This window comes from Silurus meridionalis, chromosome 20, assembly GCF_014805685.1.
Source record: "Silurus meridionalis isolate SWU-2019-XX chromosome 20, ASM1480568v1, whole genome shotgun sequence".
Taxonomy (NCBI): domain Eukaryota; kingdom Metazoa; phylum Chordata; class Actinopteri; order Siluriformes; family Siluridae; genus Silurus; species Silurus meridionalis.
This window is the reverse complement of record NC_060903.1, coordinates 17953834-17973205: the sequence shown is the minus strand read 5'-3', so window position 1 is coordinate 17973205 and position 19372 is coordinate 17953834. Positions and strand designations below refer to the sequence as shown.

General features: G+C 41.5%; 2 protein-coding genes across 4 annotated transcripts in view; one reads left to right on the top strand and one right to left on the bottom strand.

Annotated features, from left to right (window-relative positions):
• Positions 1 to 2521, bottom strand: part of rdh10b (retinol dehydrogenase 10b) — a 3320-nt gene extending 799 nt beyond the window's left edge. For both annotated transcript variants that reach the window (XR_006928833.1, XM_046876677.1), the window contains exons 1-5: positions 1989 to 2521; positions 1360 to 1598; positions 1177 to 1275; positions 932 to 1077; positions 239 to 370 (exon numbers count right to left, since the gene is read on the bottom strand). Coding sequence is in view for 1 of the 2 variants with exons in the window: in XM_046876677.1 (XP_046732633.1) it covers positions 239 to 370; positions 932 to 1077; positions 1177 to 1275; positions 1360 to 1598; positions 1989 to 2280 (908 nt within the window). In the remaining variant the exon portion in view is untranslated. The remainder of the gene's footprint in view (positions 1 to 238; positions 371 to 931; positions 1078 to 1176; positions 1276 to 1359; positions 1599 to 1988) is intronic.
• Positions 2522 to 4314: 1793 nt separating this feature from the next.
• LOC124403334 (E3 ubiquitin-protein ligase RNF31) lies at positions 4315 to 16350 on the top strand. 2 transcript variants are annotated; one of them, XM_046877025.1, is made up of 23 exons: positions 4315 to 4386; positions 5533 to 5730; positions 5816 to 5962; positions 6701 to 6856; positions 6944 to 7000; positions 7378 to 7534; positions 7668 to 7839; positions 8154 to 8299; positions 8681 to 8826; positions 9472 to 9690; positions 9783 to 10088; positions 10540 to 10725; positions 10859 to 11065; positions 11298 to 11471; positions 11796 to 11894; positions 12306 to 12395; positions 12523 to 12637; positions 13578 to 13690; positions 14315 to 14425; positions 14545 to 14593; positions 15477 to 15573; positions 15724 to 15889; positions 16025 to 16350. In XM_046877025.1, the coding sequence occupies exons 2-23, from the start codon at positions 5536 to 5538 to the stop codon at positions 16073 to 16075; spliced, it is 3159 nt and encodes a 1052-aa protein (XP_046732981.1). In that variant the 5' UTR covers positions 4315 to 4386; positions 5533 to 5535; the 3' UTR covers positions 16076 to 16350. The 2 variants fall into 2 exon arrangements, with proteins under 2 accessions (XP_046732981.1, XP_046732980.1); XM_046877024.1 differs by lacking the exon at positions 4315 to 4386 and adding an exon at positions 4461 to 5175.
• The last annotated feature ends 3022 nt before the right edge of the window (positions 16351 to 19372 follow it).

Sequence of the window (19372 nt, the reverse complement as noted above, 5' to 3'; positions counted from 1 at the left end):
TTCAGAAAGACCAGATTTTTTTTTCCTAATTTAACAATAAAACATATGCTTTGGCGATTCTAAAATTCAAATTTGAAAAAAAATGTTATGATGCTTAATTTGCATACTGCAACCTGATTGGATCTTTGGTTTTATGATGTAATATCATCGTGAAAGCTCCGCTATATGACTTGCGGAGATCAATACAGAGTTCTTACACCACTACAGGGTTATTTGATACTTCTTTTAAAATACTCACGTTTTCATGAACGTGACGACATACATGGCACGTGGCGTGCACACCATCGGCTGATCCGTCAGAATGGCTCTCATGGCTCTTTCTACGCAGTGCTCGGGGTCCAGCGGAGGGAAAAACGGAGCGATTTCCTTCCTGTGCAGGAAAAAGACAAACAGAAAAGATGAAGAAGTTCTGCAGATCACACGAGTCAGCGGGAATATTAATTTAATCTATTTTTTTTTAATAAATGTAATTTATTTAATTTTAATGTATCAAATAAAAATATAATAAAACTATATAACTATAGCGATTATCATCATATAAACAATAAGTTTGACTACTTATTTTTCCCAAAAGAAAAATATACATAAAATACATTTGGGATTACATTATATACAGGTCTGTCCAAAAGTTTGTACACCCCATGGCAAAAGAACTTAAAAAAGCAACAAGACGGTAATTCTTAGCAGGATGCATTCCTATTCCTAAGTGCTTCCTATTTTTATTTTTCACACACACACACACACACACACACACACACACACACACACACACACACACACACACACACACACACATTTGAACATCTTAAAATTTAATCACCTAAAAAAACATCTAAAAATGAAGTCATGTTCTTGTTTTTTATGCTCCTCCAACACACTAGAGGGCGCACTCTACTCTACTCCAGCCTACTTTAGTAAAACAGTTATTAACCTGATTTCACAGCCTTTGAACATCCCCGTATCAACCAGGAACGGACACACCAGGGTCATCTTGATCCCGTCTTTGTTAGACGCCTTTAACTCGTGGCTCAGGGACTCGTGAAAGCCGATGGCGCCGAATTTACTGGCGCAGTAATCCTGCGAGAAAAACACGGCAGCGAGAGGATGAAGACCTGCACCAAAAAACAATACGTTCACATCAGAATCACGGAGCAGGAACATTAGAGACAGACGCACCTCTACGCCGGCCGTAGTGAAGAGACCCAGAGAGCTGGCCACGGTCACGATGTGGCCCTCGTTCAGCTCCAGCATCTTCGGGAGAAAAGCTTTCGTGGTCTGTGAAAAACAAAAAAAAAATGAACCCCTGATAAATTCGTCTGACTGACCACCAGGGAAGGAAACTAACGTCCTGCTACTGACCCAGAAGTGGGCATGGCAGTTGACCATCATGGTCCTCTCAATCAGTTCATCAGGACATTCCAGGAGGTGACGTCCTGAAACCACGCCTGCGTTGTTCACCAGGAACGTGACATTTCCAAGCTCTTTCCTGACCCGCTCGGCCGTAGCGTATACACTCTCACGCTTACTCACGTCACACACGTACGTGTTAACACGTGGCTGGAAGATGGGTGACGTCTCCTTCAAGCTGATGTCTGAACCTGTAGAAAATCATTCAAATAATATATGTTATATAACATAATAATAAATCCTGTTACATGTCCTGATACGTGTTTTTCACGTGGACACCTGAAGATTGCTATGGGCTTTGTTTTGAACATCCCATTCCAAATTTGCTCTTATAATGAGCTCCACTCTTCTGGGAAGATGTTCCACTAGATTTTGTGGATATTCATTCAGCTACATATGTGTGAGTAAAGTCAGGTAGTGATGTAGGTGAGAAGGTGAGAAGGTCTGGGGTGCAGACATGTTTAATAGTGTTGGAGATCTATAGCAGAAGATCTTCCACTTCAACCCGTGTATCTTCATGGAGCTGGCTTTGTGCACAGGCACATTGTCATGGTGGAACATGGTGAACATGGTGGACTCACCAGTGCAGGTGTTGCAGTTGTCGGCGGCGCTGTTCTGTCTGTAGACCTCGCGCACGAGCTCGGCGGTCTCCTCGTTGGCGGCGCGGTTGATGTCCCAGAGCGCGAGCGCGGCGCCGCGGCGCGCGAACTGCAGCGCAAACCGGCGGCCCAGTCCGCTTCCGGCCCCGGTGATCACGCACACGCGGCCTCGCACGTGCTTCTCCCGCGGCTTCACGAGCCACCGCGCCGCCGCCGCCGCGAACGACCACAGCACCTTCACGCAAACCACGAAGAACTCCACCACGATGTGCATCGCCACGACGCCCGGGACTCGATACTGACCACCCCGATGAGAAAAAAAAAAGTTCTGATCTGATCCGGTCCAGATGTTTTCTAAAACACACACTCTCACACACACTTACGCACAAATTACCAGCTGACCGACTTTTGCAAAACACACACACATCTAACTCCTCTCTCGGTTCTTCTCCTAACATAAATACAGAACCCAGCTGAAGTCGTCACACTGATGTCGTCACAGAAATCCCAGACCATCCCTTTCCACCAGTCAGAAGAACCAGGTTGCCAGATCAAGCTTTTTTTTTTTTTAGATCAGATTATCTGATTATGGAACGACATAGCTCATTGTTTTCCCGTGATCGTGACGGGAGACACGCTTTTATACCGAATACACAAAACAATAAAATAAAATAAATAAATAAATTCAAACTCCCCGAGATGCCATCAGGAAGAAACCTTTTGAGGAACCAGACTCAATAGGGAACCCGTCCTCATCCTCAACACAGAATGTTCATTCATTACACTTCCATTATTGTTGAGGTTCTGATCATGCAGACTGTGGTCTTCAGCCATTGTAGCAGACTGTTGACATTAATTACAGTCCAAATCCATCCTCAAAGTTCTTCAGTTGCTCAGTAACTTCATGGATCTTTAGGCTGTTTAAGTAGAGCCATCCTCAGCTGCAGAGTGGGCTACTGGAGAAGAGAACTCCATCCAGGGGTAGGACGTTGGATGAATCATGCAGATGTAAAGAAGTAAAGAAAAGTGAAAAAATACTGTAAAGTGAGAACAATTTCAAATAGTAGAAGTGTTCATTTATTTTTTAACTAACCTCAGATCTTCTGTAGATGTAGGCTGCTTCAAATCCCAGATAGACTCGATGATGTTGAGATCTGGACTCTGTGGGGGCCAGAACTTTTACTTCCAGGACTTCTTGTTCTCTGCACTAAAGATGGTGTTTAATGATGTTGGCTGTATGTTTGGGGTCGTTGTCCTGCTGCAGATTAGAGTTGGAGCCAATCAAAGGCCTCCCTGATGGCACTCCATGATGGAGAAGTATCTGCCAGAATTTCTCCGTCTGAACTCCATTTGCTGAAATGCAGCTCCAAACTTACAGGAAACCTCCACCATGCTTCACTGTTGCCTGCAGACACTCATTGGTGTACGCTTTCCAGCCCTTCAGCAAACAATCTGTTATTTTTCTAGAGACAAATATTTGGCAGAACATCTGCTGCCATTTTTCTGCACCACAGTTCCTCTGTTTCCATGCATAGTTAAGTCACTAAGCCTTATTTCTACGTTGGCCCTCAATTTTTCCATGAAGACCACTTCAGCCCAGACTTCTCCAGACAGTGGATGGATGTATTTGGGTCCCACTGTTCTTTGCTAGGTTTTTGCTGATGGCACTGCTAGAATCTTCTAAAAGTGAAGGGAAGTGTGTATGATGTATTTTTCATCTGCTACATTAAATTTCCTTGGCCGCCCACTGCGTCTATGCTCCTCAACATGACCCTCTTGTGTGCTTCTTCAAAATATCTTAATGAGCACATCCATCTTGAAAGCCCAGTCTGCTTTGAGATCTTTTCCCGGGAAAGATCTTGCTGATGCAGTAGAACTACCTTATGCTCAGTCTTGCCATGGTGTGGGACCTGCAACATCGAATTGTCTTCCAAAACATCACCTTTGTAGCAGAGTTTGGCTGTTCCTCACCCAGTTTGAAGCTCCTACACAGCTGTTTCTGTTTTACTTAATGACTGGGTTTGAACCTACAGTACATATGAAACTGATGAACAAAAACCCTGTACAAAGTGTGCAAAAGTAGGAACTGAAAGCCAAAGGGTGGTCACAACAATTTATTGGTTCTATTTAGATTTCTCTTCAGTTCACTCACTTGCCCATTTGTAAATCGAAATAAAGAATTATAATATATTTGACAGCATGTAAATGTATGTAATTATCATGTAGTTCATAATAAAATGCGACATAAACAATGCACTACCGCAGACTTCCAGAAGAGGGCGGTAAAAAAAACCGAAACGCATTTTACTTTTAACCTTACCGGCCACTATACTGTATCTATAACCCGAGAGCTGGCTGATTAGCTAAATTCAAGTGCGCAGTAAGTGACACTTCTAAACACAGAGTTAAACGAATATACGAGGTTTTATAGCTTAATTGATCATATGAATAAATATTTCTGCATGAACGCATAACTGTCAGTGTGCGTGTCAATGTCAGTGTGTGTGTGTTTTAGATGTTTTGCTAGTAAACGCATGCTAAGCCTGAGCTTTTTTTTTTTTTAAATCTACACGTTTTTCAATTTGTATTATTTTATTTTATTTCATTTTATTAAACAACGAAAAATGGTGTTGAATTTTTAGACACGTTAAAACAGCAGTTTGGACAGGGAGTCGATTCTTTATAAGGAGTCGATTCTTTGATTGGGCTCGATTGTGAGTCGATTCTACGCAAGAAGGAAAAAACAGTAGGAGATTCCGTTGTCACTCTAAATACGTTTTAACTATCGATGATAAAAGAGTGTGTTTAATTTTTTATTAGTAGGTTTTTCTGGTGAAGTCCGGGTGTGTAGAAATGCCTCGTTGAATCGACTCCCACAATCGATTTTGCTCACCTTAACTCCTAAGCTGTGATTGGTTAGTATATGCACTCTTAGCCAATCAAAACGAAGGGGGCGTGACTTTTAACAAATACGGAAGTAACAAACAGGCCAGCGGTGTTTATATTACTTTCACTTTTAATTATCTGTCTAAAAATAAAATTTACGCAAACCAATGGATTATTAATTACTATAAAATACTAACATTCATTTACTTAAACAGAATAAACTAACAAAAGTCTTTCAAGTATATGGATTCAAAGGATCAAAGAAAATTGCTGTAATTCCGAGGTAGAAGTGTTGTTTATTTCCTTATTACAGCAAACTTTAGAGCATAAACAAATAATCTTGATCATTTCATTCACACTTTTGGTTATGGAATACATTTTCAATTGTTTCTTAAAAGGTATTTAATCCTCTATTATAATCACCAGACTCGTATTTCAGCCACACATCTTTATTAAACAATGAAGAATCACGAAAGCTCTGACTTTTGACAACGTCATTATAAGATCATAAATGGGTAGTAAATGTATAACATTATGGGAGTGTGAGAATGCTCAGCTGCCTCTCGGTTTCCTTGTTTTTGTGTGTGTGTGTGTGTGTGTGTGTGTGTGTGTGTGTGTGTGTGTCTCTTTCTTTTTCCAGGTGATGACGCTGTCAGAAGAGTTGGAGGAATTGAGGAGCCGGGTCGAGGCGAGTTTATCCAGAGCCGGTTCTGTGCCGGATATCAGAAACGGCGTTTCCGCTGTGGCCAACATCTCTCTGCCTCCGTCAGCGAAATATCGTTACATTGCCCCAGAGAACATGCTGAAAGAAAACAGTGCTGGAAGCAACAAGACTGAGGTGAGAGTCTAATACAGTAGTGCAGTAGTGCAGAGGTCATGGTGTAGTTTTAATGCCTCACTTTTTGTTTGTTTTTTCCCCTCAGGTAATCACGTCGCTGCAGAAACTGTCCACAGCGCTCAACATCCTGGAGAAGTACGGCTCCAACCTCACCAACCCCAACAGACCCAAGTACTGGCGCACGGTGAAACACAACAACCCCGTGTTCAGGGCCACGGTGGACGCTATTCAAGTGAGCAAACCCTGAAAACGACTCCGTCACGACCGCCAGATTCACTTCTTTATCTTTACGTTTTTACACAATTTCCAGCCTTTCACATTAATTAAAAACAATAATGAGGAAAGGTTTGGTTTTTTATGAAAGTTTCTTTTATAAAAAAAAAAAATACAGTATTAATGCCTTAATTTTGTTAGTAATTTAGATGAGTAACGTTAATAACATGATAATGTTATTATAATGTAATAAATATTAATATATATAAAATATATCAATATAATGATGTACATCATATAAAAGATCATATAATAATAAAATTAATATAAATGTAAATTAATACACAAGTCTACATTTGTTTTATACATTTTGTTATAACAATTAATATAAATATAAAGTTTTAATCAGAAGTCATTACAGATTTCATTTGATAAATGTAATCTTTAGCATTAAGTTTTTTTATTTTGCCCCAAAAATGGAAGCAAATAAATACATGAAATGAAATAAAAAATACAAAAACTAAATTGTAATTACATTTTTGGAATAATTTATGTGATTGGGATTTTTTTATGATCTAAATGACATGTTTTATAATACATTTATATATTCTACATATTAGTATATTATTAAATAAATGTATTTAAGTGCAGCTTATATATTCTTTGGAGAGAAGCCTGCAGGAAGAAGAGTTGTGGAAGTTAACGAGTCTCTCTCTCTCTCTCTCTCTCTCTCTCTCTCTCTCTCTCTCTCTCTCAGGGTGGACGGGCTGTCCTGTGTCTGTATGGCTACACCAATCAGCAGCCGGACGGTCTGAGTTTTCCCGATGATGTCACAGAGCCGGACGTTGCCAAAGTGGCCTCGGTGACGCTGGAGGTCATGAGTCTGCGTGTAGAGCTGGACATGCTCATCAAGGTCAGGGTCATGTGCTTCTATAATAATAATAATAATAATAATAATAATAATAATAATAATAATAACAATAATATGCTGTTTGTGCAGGACGCTCATCCTCACCCAGAGTTCTTTGAGAGACTCATCCCAGCTCTCGCTCAGAAGGTATTTCACCACAAACAATACACACTTTCTATAACTGTGTATGACGTAATTATGTGACGTTATTATGTGACGTGGGTATGTGACTGTAACAAGTCTCACTGGTTCTGTGCTGGAAGAAAGAGAGACCAACAAAAGTTCACCAAGCAGAGCGTTCTTTATTGATTAACGGACGATGTGACGCGATCATGTGACCTGATAATGTGGCTTGGTTACTGTGTGTGATGTTATTATGTGACGCTATGAGACGTGATTGTGACGTGATCACGTGACCTTGATTATGTGATGTTATGCGACGTGTTTATCTGACGTGATTGTGATCTTACGTGAAGTGTTCATTTGCCCTGATTATGTGACGTGGTTACGTGTCGCTCTGACAGGACGGTGATAACGATGTGAGCACAGACGCTGTAGGCATTTCTCCGTCCAGTGAAACACAGTGGGAGATACTCTCCCTGCCCACTCTGCCCACTCTGTCTCCATCCCAACCCTCAGCACTGCTGTCTCTCTCCTCCCCCACACCCACCAGGACACCAGGTAAACGCTCGTCTCATACACAACCTGGCCTTTTCTTACATCACAAAGTATTAGAAAGTTTAAAGGGGGGAAGAAGAGAAAAATTGTGTTTCTAAATCATTTATGTATGAAAGAGTTTGTGTGTCTTCCTCAGCTGTCTGTGAAGAGAACTGCAGCATTTGTGGGATCTTACCCGTGGCGGCACACTGCGCTACCTGCTGTCAGCGTCTGTGTTCAGAGTGCGACCGTCTCTTCCACTCACACCCAGCTCGTGCAACACACAAGAGGATCCCAGTGGCGGCCCCGAGGACCTCCAAAACACTCAGGTAAACTCACATTAGTTTTTTTTGTTCATTGCACAGCATTTCAGATGAATCAAAATCTTCGGGACTTCATGTATCTATATATAGGAACGCTGTACCATTCCACATTTAGTCTTAATTTGCTGTTATAATAACCTCCACTCTTCCCACATTCTAAACACTTGTGTGGATCTCACTGTGATAAGACAATGTGAAAGAACCACACATGGCAGGAAAGTCGGGTGTCCCAATACTTTTGGCTGTATACAGTATAGTTAGAAAGATGTCGATTTAGAACGCAAAATAACCCCGCTGGCTGTTAATTTCTCCCCTCGCAGCGCGTCTCTGGCCACGTGGCTTTGTTCGTACTGCACCACGGTGAACACAATGCAGCAGGTGTTGTGTAACACCTGTGAGCGCCCTCGTCTGGCCGCAGCCGCCCCGGCTGTACAGGAAGATCCTCCTCAGCCGTCTACCATCACAGGTCAGTTATCACGATGCACATCGTTTATTCTGTCTGTGGTGTGGAGCTCAGGGCTAAAACACTGTAAACGTTATACAGAGCTTCTCTCCTGCACCCGAAGCTTCTTCATGATTTAAAAACTAGTCCCCATGTGGGGTTTCTGCTACAGGAAGAGTTTAGAAGTTCTGAATAAAATGCCAAGCTGCATTCTTATATGCCTTTATTTATATGTTAATCAATCAAAAAAGTAATTAAATTCAACCGCTTTGTTTGTGCTATATCTGAAATGTTAGAAATTATTAAGTGCCTAAGAATTCATTTACATGTAAATCAGGTTGAGGTGTGAAACATTATGTTTGTGTGAATTGAAGCTTGTTCACGGTTTGCTGCGTGTTTTATCAGAGTGGCAGTGTAAGAGCTGCACTGTGGTGAACTCGAGCAGCAGTATACTGTGCGAGGTGTGTGAGCGCCCCCGTCTGGCTACACGCCCTCCCGTGACGCCCTCGCGACCCACGCCGGCTCCTGCAGGACTGTTCGACACCGGGCAGGTACACTCAACCTTTATGGCACGTGTCCCACTCCATGAGCTGCTTAAGGCCGCGTCCACACTGATATCTTTTAGTTTGAAAAAATGTATTTTTTTCTCAGTTTTGGCCTTCCGTCCACAATGAGAGGAAAAAGTAGCTTTTTTTTTTTTAAACGCTCTTCAAATTCCAAATCTCCAATCAAATCCTGATGAGTGAAACCCTAAAGTGCCATTTAGATGAATCAAGTCATGTCATGAAATATAACACTACACACTGTTCACCTGTGGGTGTCGCTATTGTGAAAGTAATTTAATTTGGAAGTGAATAATCCTTCTTCTACACAAAATTCCTCATAAACCCAATACCTTCCATAAAGTAATATATAAAAATATATATTATTATTATTAATATTATTAATATTTTGAAAGAAACAACCTTTCTTTCTAAATATTAGGAGGCATGATTTTATTTAATACTTCGTCTGCATTGTTTTTGTGTTGCTGCCGATTTTATCGCGTCTATCCGTTCACAAACCAGCGCAAACGTGCAAACTATATTTTTAACTTGAAGAGACACCTGCTAAGCAGCCATCTGTGTGAATTTATAGCATCCCATTCTTATTTCTCTCAATTTCTTTACTTTTTTTTTTATTTCTCTGCGTTTCAGTGGATCTGTCAGTTCTGTACTTACGCCAACCACACGCCGTCGCCCCGCTGCGAAATGTGCGACCTGGCCAGATCTGACTCCACCCCTTCACCTTCAAAACCCCGCCCACCTTCCCCAATTAAGAATATCACTCCGAAAATTGAGCCAGTGGAGGATCCGGATTTGAAGAGGCAGAGACTGATGCGGGAGGAGGGTCTTAAACTGATCACGTTGATCCGAGTACGTAACGTTCAAACTTTTAGAATAACAAAGATATAGTATTATTATTATTATTATTATTATTATTATTATTATTTATCTTTTTATCTCAGGAGGGTGAGGGAAAAGGCGTGAGCCCCGAAGAGGTGTACACGAGTCTGCGGGTTTCGGGTGGGATCAGCGGGACTCCGTACGATTGGCTGAAGACGGAGTTGCCGCACAGGTTGGACGAGATCTGTGCCATGGCTGCCTCGTTCCAGCACGAACCTAAACCTCTCCAAACATCTGCCGTGCACCACAACGAGCTCCAGAAGACCTCAGTGCCTTTATCCAGAGCTGAGGCCAAGCAGGCCTGGCTCACAGCAGGGGGCGACAACGAGAAAGCAGCACGGCAAGCGCTCAGGGACCGTCTCGCTAGGGTGAGTTTCAGGATACGGCGCTCGTAAAGGCGAACTTCTTGCACTATATGGCCAAAAGTATTGGGACACCCAACTTTTCCAACCATGTGTGTAAAAAGAAATAAAAATTTAGCAGAATGGTGGTAAAAGAAAGAAAGAAAAAAATGTAATAAAAAAGGTGGCAGCATGACAGTAAAAATAGGAAAGAAAGAAAGAAAGAAAGAAAGAAAGAAAGAAAGAAAGAAAGAAAGAAGAAGAAAGAAAGAAAGAAAGAAAGAAGAAGAAAGAAAGAAAGAAAGAAAGAAAGAAAGAAAGAAAGAAAGAAAGAAAGAAGAAAGAAAGAAGAAGAAAGAAAGAAAGAAAGAAAGAAAGAAAGAAAAAAATTAGCAGAATTATAGTTAAAGAAAGAAAGAATTAAGGAAAGTAACTAAGTGTGTGTGTGTGTGTGTGTGTGTGTGTGTGTGTGTGTTAGGTAAAGGAGCTAGCCTCTATTGGCTTCACTGACACGGCTGCCTGTGAGGAGGCTTTGAGGCAGAGTGGCGGTGAGGTGAGAGGAGCACTGGTGCTGCTGCAGCGCCCCCTGCTGGAGTCTTTCCACAAGCGCATGTGGAGCGACGAGCCCGAACCCACGATCGATATCAACCACCCAGACAAACAGGTGTGAGGACACACACTTCTCAGGTTTCAACTGCATGAGCTGGATTTGAATTTACGTTTATTATTAGCAGCATTGATTGTGTGTGTGTGTGTGTGTGTGTGTGTGTGTGTGTGTGTGTGTGTGTGTGTTTCAGCGCGTGTGTCGCAGGCTCCTCGCCATGTACAACCTGCCCAGCTGGGGGCGCTGTGAGCTAGCCCTGTCTCTGCTGCGTGACCCTGGTGCCCCCTACACGCTGGAGGATGTGGTACAGGCCGTGCGTGAGTCACATGACCGTGACTTCATACGTCGTGTTTTGGCGAAAGAGTGTCCTATCTGTCTGTCCTTGTTTCCTCACAGCAAGGTAACACACACACACACACACAAACACACACACAATCACACACACACACACACACACACACACACACACACACACACACACACATCACTGTTATTATTTTGCATTACATGTTGTTTTCCGCTTGTTCTTACTCTTCTCCTCCTATTTCTCTTCTTCCTTTTATCACTTCATCCTTTTGCCACTTCCGTTTCCTCTTCCTCCTCTTCCTCCTCTTCCTCCTTCTCTCCCTCAGATGCAGTCTCTGACGTCGTGTCAGTGCTCTGTGTGCTGTGAGTGTTTTAAGCAGCACTTCACTATCGCGGTGAGAGATAAACACATCAGGGACATGGTGTGTCCTGTGTGCTCCGAACCCGACATCAACGACCCCGAACACCTGAACAGCTACTTCTCCACTCTGGACATCCAGGTACGGAGACATGTCTCTTAGGAACTGTATCTGTCCTACCAATGAACTGTCTTAAGTCTAAGTTCTGTCTTATAGTAGTGTGAAAATAAATGCTAGCAGAAACACTGCACTGTAAACAACCTGTTAATTATTATTATTATTATTATTATTATTATTATTATTATTATTACAGTACAGCGCTGATCTATGGCAACACTAACAGGAAAAAACATTACATTGTATTATTAATAATGTACTTTAAGGCAAAGAGAATGTTTAATGTGTGTGTGTGTGTGTGTGTGTGTGTGTGTGTGTGTGTGTGTGTGTGTGTGTGTGTGTGTGTAGCTGAGGGAGTGCCTGGAGCCCGAGGTCTATGATCTTTTCCACAAGAAACTGACTGAACAGGCACTCATCAAAGACCCAAAGTTCCTGTGGTGCAGCCATGTGAGTCCCACACACATACAGACACACACACACACACACACACACACACACACACAGACACACACACACAGACACAGACACACACACACACACACACACCACACACACACACACACACACACACACACACACACACATGCACAAAAGAAAACTAAAAAGAAAAGTGAGTAGAATGATGTGAACGGAATGAAGTGAGCAGTGAAACAAAGAAAGAAAGAAAGAAAGGATTAAGAAGAATGATAGTAAAATTAAGAATGAAAGTGAGCAGTGAAAAAAGTGAAAAAAAAAAGATTTTTTTATTATTTTAAAAATAAATAAATAAGGAAAGTGAGTAGAGTGATATTAAATGAAAGAAAATTCTCTCTCTCTCTCTCTCTCTCTCTCTCTCTCTCTCTCTCTCTCTCGTCATAGTGTTCGTATGGTTTTATCTATGATGGAGATCAGCTCAAGGTCACCTGCCTGCAGTGCCGGAACAGCTTCTGCGCAAAGTGCAAGAAACCTGTAAGTAGTACGGCTGAATGGGTGTGCACACACACACACACACACACACACACACACACACACATTAGTAACACACTGACTTTCTCTCTGTGTGTGTGTGTGTGTGTGTGTGTGTGTGTGTGTACAGTGGGAGGCTCAGCATGTTGGCCTGTCGTGTGAACAGTTCCAGTTGTGGAAACGTGAAAATGATCCCGAGTATCAGCGTCAGGGTTTAGCTGGTTACCTGCGTGACAACGGAATCAGTGAGTCATCATCACTATCATCACCTTCATCATCACTGCTATAATCACATCATCATCACCACCATCACAACCATCTTCACCATTATCACCATCATCATTATCACTATCATCATCTTTAACATCACCATCCTCATCATCACCACCATTAACATCATTACCATCAACATCATCACTATCATCACCACCATCATCAACATTACCATCATCACCACACTCACCACCACCATCAACATCATCATCACTACCACTATCATCATCACCACCACTGTCATCATCATCATCACTATCATTATCACTACCACCATCACCATCATCATCACTACCACCGCCATCATCATCACCACCACCGTCATCATCATCACCACCATCATCAACATTACCATCACCATCATCACTACCACCATTATCATCATCACCGTCATCATCATCATCACTATCACCACTACCCCATCACCAACATCATTATCACTACCATCATCACCCTCATCACTATCACCACCACCATCATCATCATCATCACTACCACAATCATCATCACCACCATTATCATCACCATCACCACCACCATCATCATCATCATCATCATCATCATCATCACACTCCTCCAGGCTGTTTGAATCTCTTATTAATAAAGATAACAGCAGGAGCAGTAACACAGACAGCTCTGTCCTGAGAACATGACCTGCAGGAACCCGGGTCTGAACAGAGCATGACCTTCTCCTCTTACACACACACACACAGACACACTCACGCACACACAGCAGAAAAGAGAGAGGGAGGTGACGTGTGTGTGTGTGTAGCAATTACTGCTTGTTTTCTCTCTTTAATTTTCTCATTTTCTGTTTTACTCTATTTGTCGTTCCTCTCTTTCCTTCTCTCCCTCTTCCTTTTTTTTTCTTCTCCTCCTCTCTCTCTCTCTCTCTCTCTCTCTCTCTCTCAGCGTGTCCTAACTGCAGGTTTCAGTATGCTCTGGCTCGTGGAGGTTGTATGCACTTCAGCTGCTCTCAGTGTCGTTATCAGTTCTGCAGCGGCTGCAACAACCCTTTCCACACAGTGAGTTCCTGAGAACATCAACACCTTCATGTTCTGCTCGCCATGCTCTCTGTACCACACTGTTTTTCATGTTTTTTTTCACCAGGTTCTCCTGACTATGTTCTTCTCACCATGTTTTCTCTCACCATATTCTCCTTTACATATCTCCTCATGTTCTCTTCACCATATTGTTCTTCCTATTCCCCTCACATTCTTCTGACCTTCTCCTCATTATGTTCTTCCCACCATGTTTTCCTTTCTATTCCTCTAATTATGTTCTCCTCACCATATTCTATTGACCATGTTCTTTTTTTCTTTCATAATTTTTTTCCTTACCATGCTCTCTGCTTCTGACTGTTTTTCACGTTCTTCCCACCATGTTCTTCTCACCATGTCTTCCTCACAGTATACTCATTCATGTTCCCCTCACCATATTCTGCTTCATATATCTCCTGAACATGTTCTCCTCACCATATTCTTCCTATTCTCCTCATGTTCTCTTGACCATTTTCTACTCACGATTTATTTCTTACCATGTTCTCATTTATCTCACCATGTTCTCCCTCATGTTTTCCTCACTCAGTTTGTGTGTGTGTGTGTGTGTGTGTGTGTGTGTGTGTGTGTGTGTGTGTGTGTGTGTTGCAGACATGTGCGGTGCCTCAGTGCAGTGTGACTGGTCTTCACGCTCATCACCCGAGAGATTGTCTGTTTTACCTGCGTGACTGGGAGCCGGCCAGACTGCAGGCCTTATTGCAGGTAACACACACACACACACACACACACACACACACACACACACACACACACACACACCGCAGTTGTTCTGTTCTCACAGTTCTATATGCAGTTTTATTCTCAGCTTTGTCTCTTTGCAGAAATGCAGCGTAGCCTTCAACACCGATGTTCCTCCAGGAACACAGACAGGTCCGTCTCTGCAGGAACATGCACTCTCTCTCACACACACACACACACACACACACACACACACACACACATACCTCTCTTAACATGTGTCTAATTTTGTTTGTTTGTATGATCTTCCATATATAGTGTGTTAGTCAGTATGTGTGTGTAATGGAGGGTGTGTGTGTGTGTGTGTGTGTGTGTGTGTGTGTGTGTGTGTGTGTGTGTGAGAGAGTCTGAGTTAAACACTGATCAGTTCTCCTGACTCAGAGCAGAACACGAGTCTGTGCAAGAACCGTGAAAACAAACACACCTACGCCTTCAAACACTTCCATTCACACATTTATTCACTGATACATCTCACTCACACACATACATACACACACACACACACACACACAACACAACACACACACACACACACACACACACACACTGCTCTGTTAAATGCATCAACACTCTTTATTCTGTCTGTTATCTTTTATCTGTTCATTTTAATTTTTTTATCTTGATTTCTTTCATTTACTTATTTATATCTGTCTTTTCTGTCCATCCATTCAACCATCTATCTGACTGTCAGTTTGTCTTTTCTTCTATCTGTCTGTCCATCCATCCATCTATCCATCCATCCATCTGTTTGTCTGTCAATCTGTCTGTCCATATATCTATCTGACTGTCAGTTTTCTTTCTTTTCCTTCCTTCACTGCATCTCTCTCTCTTTCTCTCTCTCTCTCTCTCTCTCTCTCTTTTTGTTTTTTTTTGTCTCTCTGTCTCTCTCTCTCCTTTTCTTTCTTTGGATTGACAGGATTACAGTTACAGTTTTCCACTTCCCCACGTTTTTTTTGTTTATGAAACCTCTCTCAGTCTGCCTCTGTGTGTGTGTGTGTGTGTGTGTGTGAGATAGGTGTGTGTGGTGTGATAGAGCAGAAGGATGACGGTACGTGTCAGACGGACTCGGCGTGTGGAGCTCAGACTCAGCCTGGTCAGGCGGGACTCTGCGAGTGAGGACATTTTTTCTACAAGTTATTTTACAGCAGCTAATATTTAAACATGTAACACCACACACACACACACACACACACACACACACACACACACACACACACACACACACACACACACGTGTACATCATGGTGACGTCTTTTTGTAGAAAACACTACCGCGAGTACCTGGTAAGCCTCATCAATGGCCACTCCATTGACCCTGCCCCTCTGTTCGAGGCCAATGAGCTGCTCCTGGCCTGCAGGAGATACCAAGTAGAGCTGATGCAGGGGGATGCAGAGGAAGACAGGACGTTCTACACGCGACTGCTGAAGGTGAGTTCATCAAACTTCATTTATAATCAATACAATGTGGCTAAAAGTATTAGGACACCTTTTTTTTGGGTGGGGGGGATTATTATATTTTACAATAAAGCGTGATCAACACGTTTTGTTTCCTCCTGTGTGCAGAAACTCATGGACGAGGTTCCTCTGGGTGATAAAGTCCCACGCAAGAAATGAAGAACATTATTTACATTTATTTTACTGCGTTTTATCTTTCCACTCATGTATTTTAAAATAATTAAGGGTTTTATTTGATTAGCAAAGATCACAGCATGATTTTATTTCTGTTTGATCTTCAGACACTCCTGTGCAGGTCTTTGGGTGCAGTAATCATTAAGGAGGATGTTCTGTAATTTCTCATTGATTTGTACATGAAGGTAATTTTTTCTCTCCTGAACTGATGCTTTTAAATTAAAATGCAAAGTCTATTAAAGTTATGGCAAACATCCAGACTCGTTCTCAACCTTCCTACGTTCTCCTGCTCCTCCTTCTACCACCACACTTCTGCTCTCCTCTCACTGGCTTCCTGGAGCATCAAACCAAAAAAAGAACAAGCAACCCCCTACCTCAAGGCACTCACTTCTCCACTGCTCCCTCCATCATCTACCACTTCTCCACTGCTCCTTCCATCATCTACCACTTCTCCACTGCTCCTCCATCATCTACCACTTCTCCACTGCTCTCTCCGTCATCTACCACTTCTCCACTGCTCCCTCCATCATCTACCACTTCTCCACTGCTCCTTCCATCATCTACCACTTCTCCACTGCTCCCTCCATCATCTACCACTTCTCCACTGCTCTCTCCGTCATCTACCACTTCTCCACTGCTCCTCCATCATCTACCACTGCACCACTGATCTCTTCATCATCTTTCATTTCTCCACTGCTCCTTCCATCTTCTACCACTGATCCCTCCATCCTCCACCACTTCTCCACCGATACCTCCATCTTCTACCACTGATCCCTCCATCATCTACCACTTCTCCACTCACCCCATATATATATATATATATATATATATATATATATATATATATATATATATATATATATATATATATATATATAAATGTTGGTTTTATTTGAGAAACATTTCATCCTGTTTTTAGATGTTTGTCCTCAAGATTTACCTTCAGACAGATTTCTTCTTTTTATTTGGTTGGATTTTAATAATGAAATAAATGTTTGAAACATGAAATTGTGATCAAATATGTTGCAACATGTTCAAAAATCAGACACTGGGTTTATTGTAATTTTATGATAAAAATTACCAAACCACTACTCATTCATTTATTTGTGTTTCTTTGTTTGTTTGTTTGTTTAAACACACACACATACACACACACACACACACACACACACACACATGCTAGAAACGCTATACACTCAAAAAAAATCTTTCATTCACATCAACATAGACTATGTTGTGTTACTATGTTGCAAAAAGAAGTAAGAGAACTCACCTTCTGAGGAACCTCCAGCGCCACCTTCATTTATTAGGATGTCCACAGAAAGCTCTCAAAATCAGAGCAGGGTGCCATTAATTTTGCTAATAGCACGTGGCAGCTTTTGAACATAAGGGGGAGGGGGAGGGGGGGGGATGGATGATCCGCTGTGGCGACCCCTAATGGGAGAAGCCGAAGAAGGAGAAGAAGAAGAAGAAGAGTGAACCAAGCTTCAAAGTTCGTCATGTTCCTCATGGTTAGCAGTTTTCGATGCACTGTGACATGTGTATAATGCTGGATACCTGCCATCACTCTCATTGTAGTTGTAATCAAATTCCTGCTCGTGGACTTGCGTATGTGTGTTTAAGAGCTACCTGTGAAGGTTTTTTTCCTCTTCCCCAACCTGAGCTTTATGCATATTCATCCAGATGCCAGTCTGCCAGTCGATCCGCAGAGGGCCGGGGGTCACGGCCTCAGCCGCTGTGAGAGGAGAAGCTTTTTAACATGCGCCTCGTCTCCCACTTTAACCTTCATTACCTTGCAGAACGAGGCGAACAAATCGGGCAGAATGCCGATGACTGGGTGCAAATAAATTGATAGCGAGCATAAAAAAGAACAAAATGTATAATTCCTAGAAAATAAAACATGGAATTTTTATTTGAATAGCCAACACTAATGCTTCTTTAATTAGTATTTTTTCATTAGATGCTTCAGAAAGCCGGGATAAAAAATGGAAGAAAGCAGGAGAAGGTTTAATGAGCGACCAAATTAGTAACGCTGAAAAATGGAAGGTTTGTGGACACCTTTTTTTGCTATATGCTTCTTTTTGGACGTCCTATTCCACATTTAGTCTCCGTTTGCTCTTATTTTTTTATTTGTGGCGATTCATTCAGCCACAAGGGTGTTAGTGAAGTCAATTACTGATGTAGGTGAGGTGAGGAGACCTGGGGTGCAGTCAGCGTTCACATTATGCCTCTAACTTTGTTTGGAGAATGGTGGGAGAATTCAGGTGTGCCAATACTTTTTTCCAGGTACTTCTATAACACTTTTTTTCGTAAATGTGCTTGATTTGGAATTGCGCCATAATCTAGAATATTCTTGGAGTTTAGATTTGTATTTAGATACAAAATCCCATGTTGGTTTGGAAAGTTTTCACCTTTTTTTTTCTCCACATTTAAAAAAAATACAAAAAAAAAATCTCATACATATCCAAATAGTCTGCATAATTTTGAGCAAATATAAAAAATACACATAAAGTAGTCATTGTATATAACCAGTGGTGGACAGTAAACGTAATTTGTTACTGTACTTAAGTAGCTTTTTTGCGTATCTGTACTTTACTGAAGTTTTTCCATTTGGGGAGGCTTTTGCTGTAACTTATCATGTTTTCAAATATTTGACTTTTTACTCAACTACATTTATGGAAATCAGTCGTTCCTTTTTATTTATGAGGATAAAAACCTTTTAGGTGAAACACGCAGCGAGTCACCAATCAGGATCGAGCGCACGCTCTGTTTTACACGTGTTCTGATTGGGGCTTGGTGCATCTACTGATCAACATACAGTTCAGCATCAGTTCAACATCAAGCAGAACATTTAGAATAAATGATGAAGAAACTCCAGACTCGACCTCACCACCACACACGTGACCTCATTTACACCATTTTACGGAAGTAGTTGAAAATAAGGTTTTGGGCTAATGATTAATAGAAATCAAGTGTTTAAGTCATTAATATCATTCTATTAATAGAGTCACATTCGAGTCTTTTCACATAAACTGAGTTAATTAAGTCAAGAGTCCTAATAAATAATAAAATGATGTTACTTATAATAAACGTATAATAATAACTTATAATAAAAATGATAATAGGAACATTATAGTCATAATAAATCATAGTGCTTTGGATACTTAAGTAGATTTGAAGGTAAATCATTTTGTACTTTTGCTGAAAGTCTAAAGGGACCCTTTTACTTAGCTCTACATTTAATCAACTACATGGTTTGTGTACTTCATCCACCACTGCATA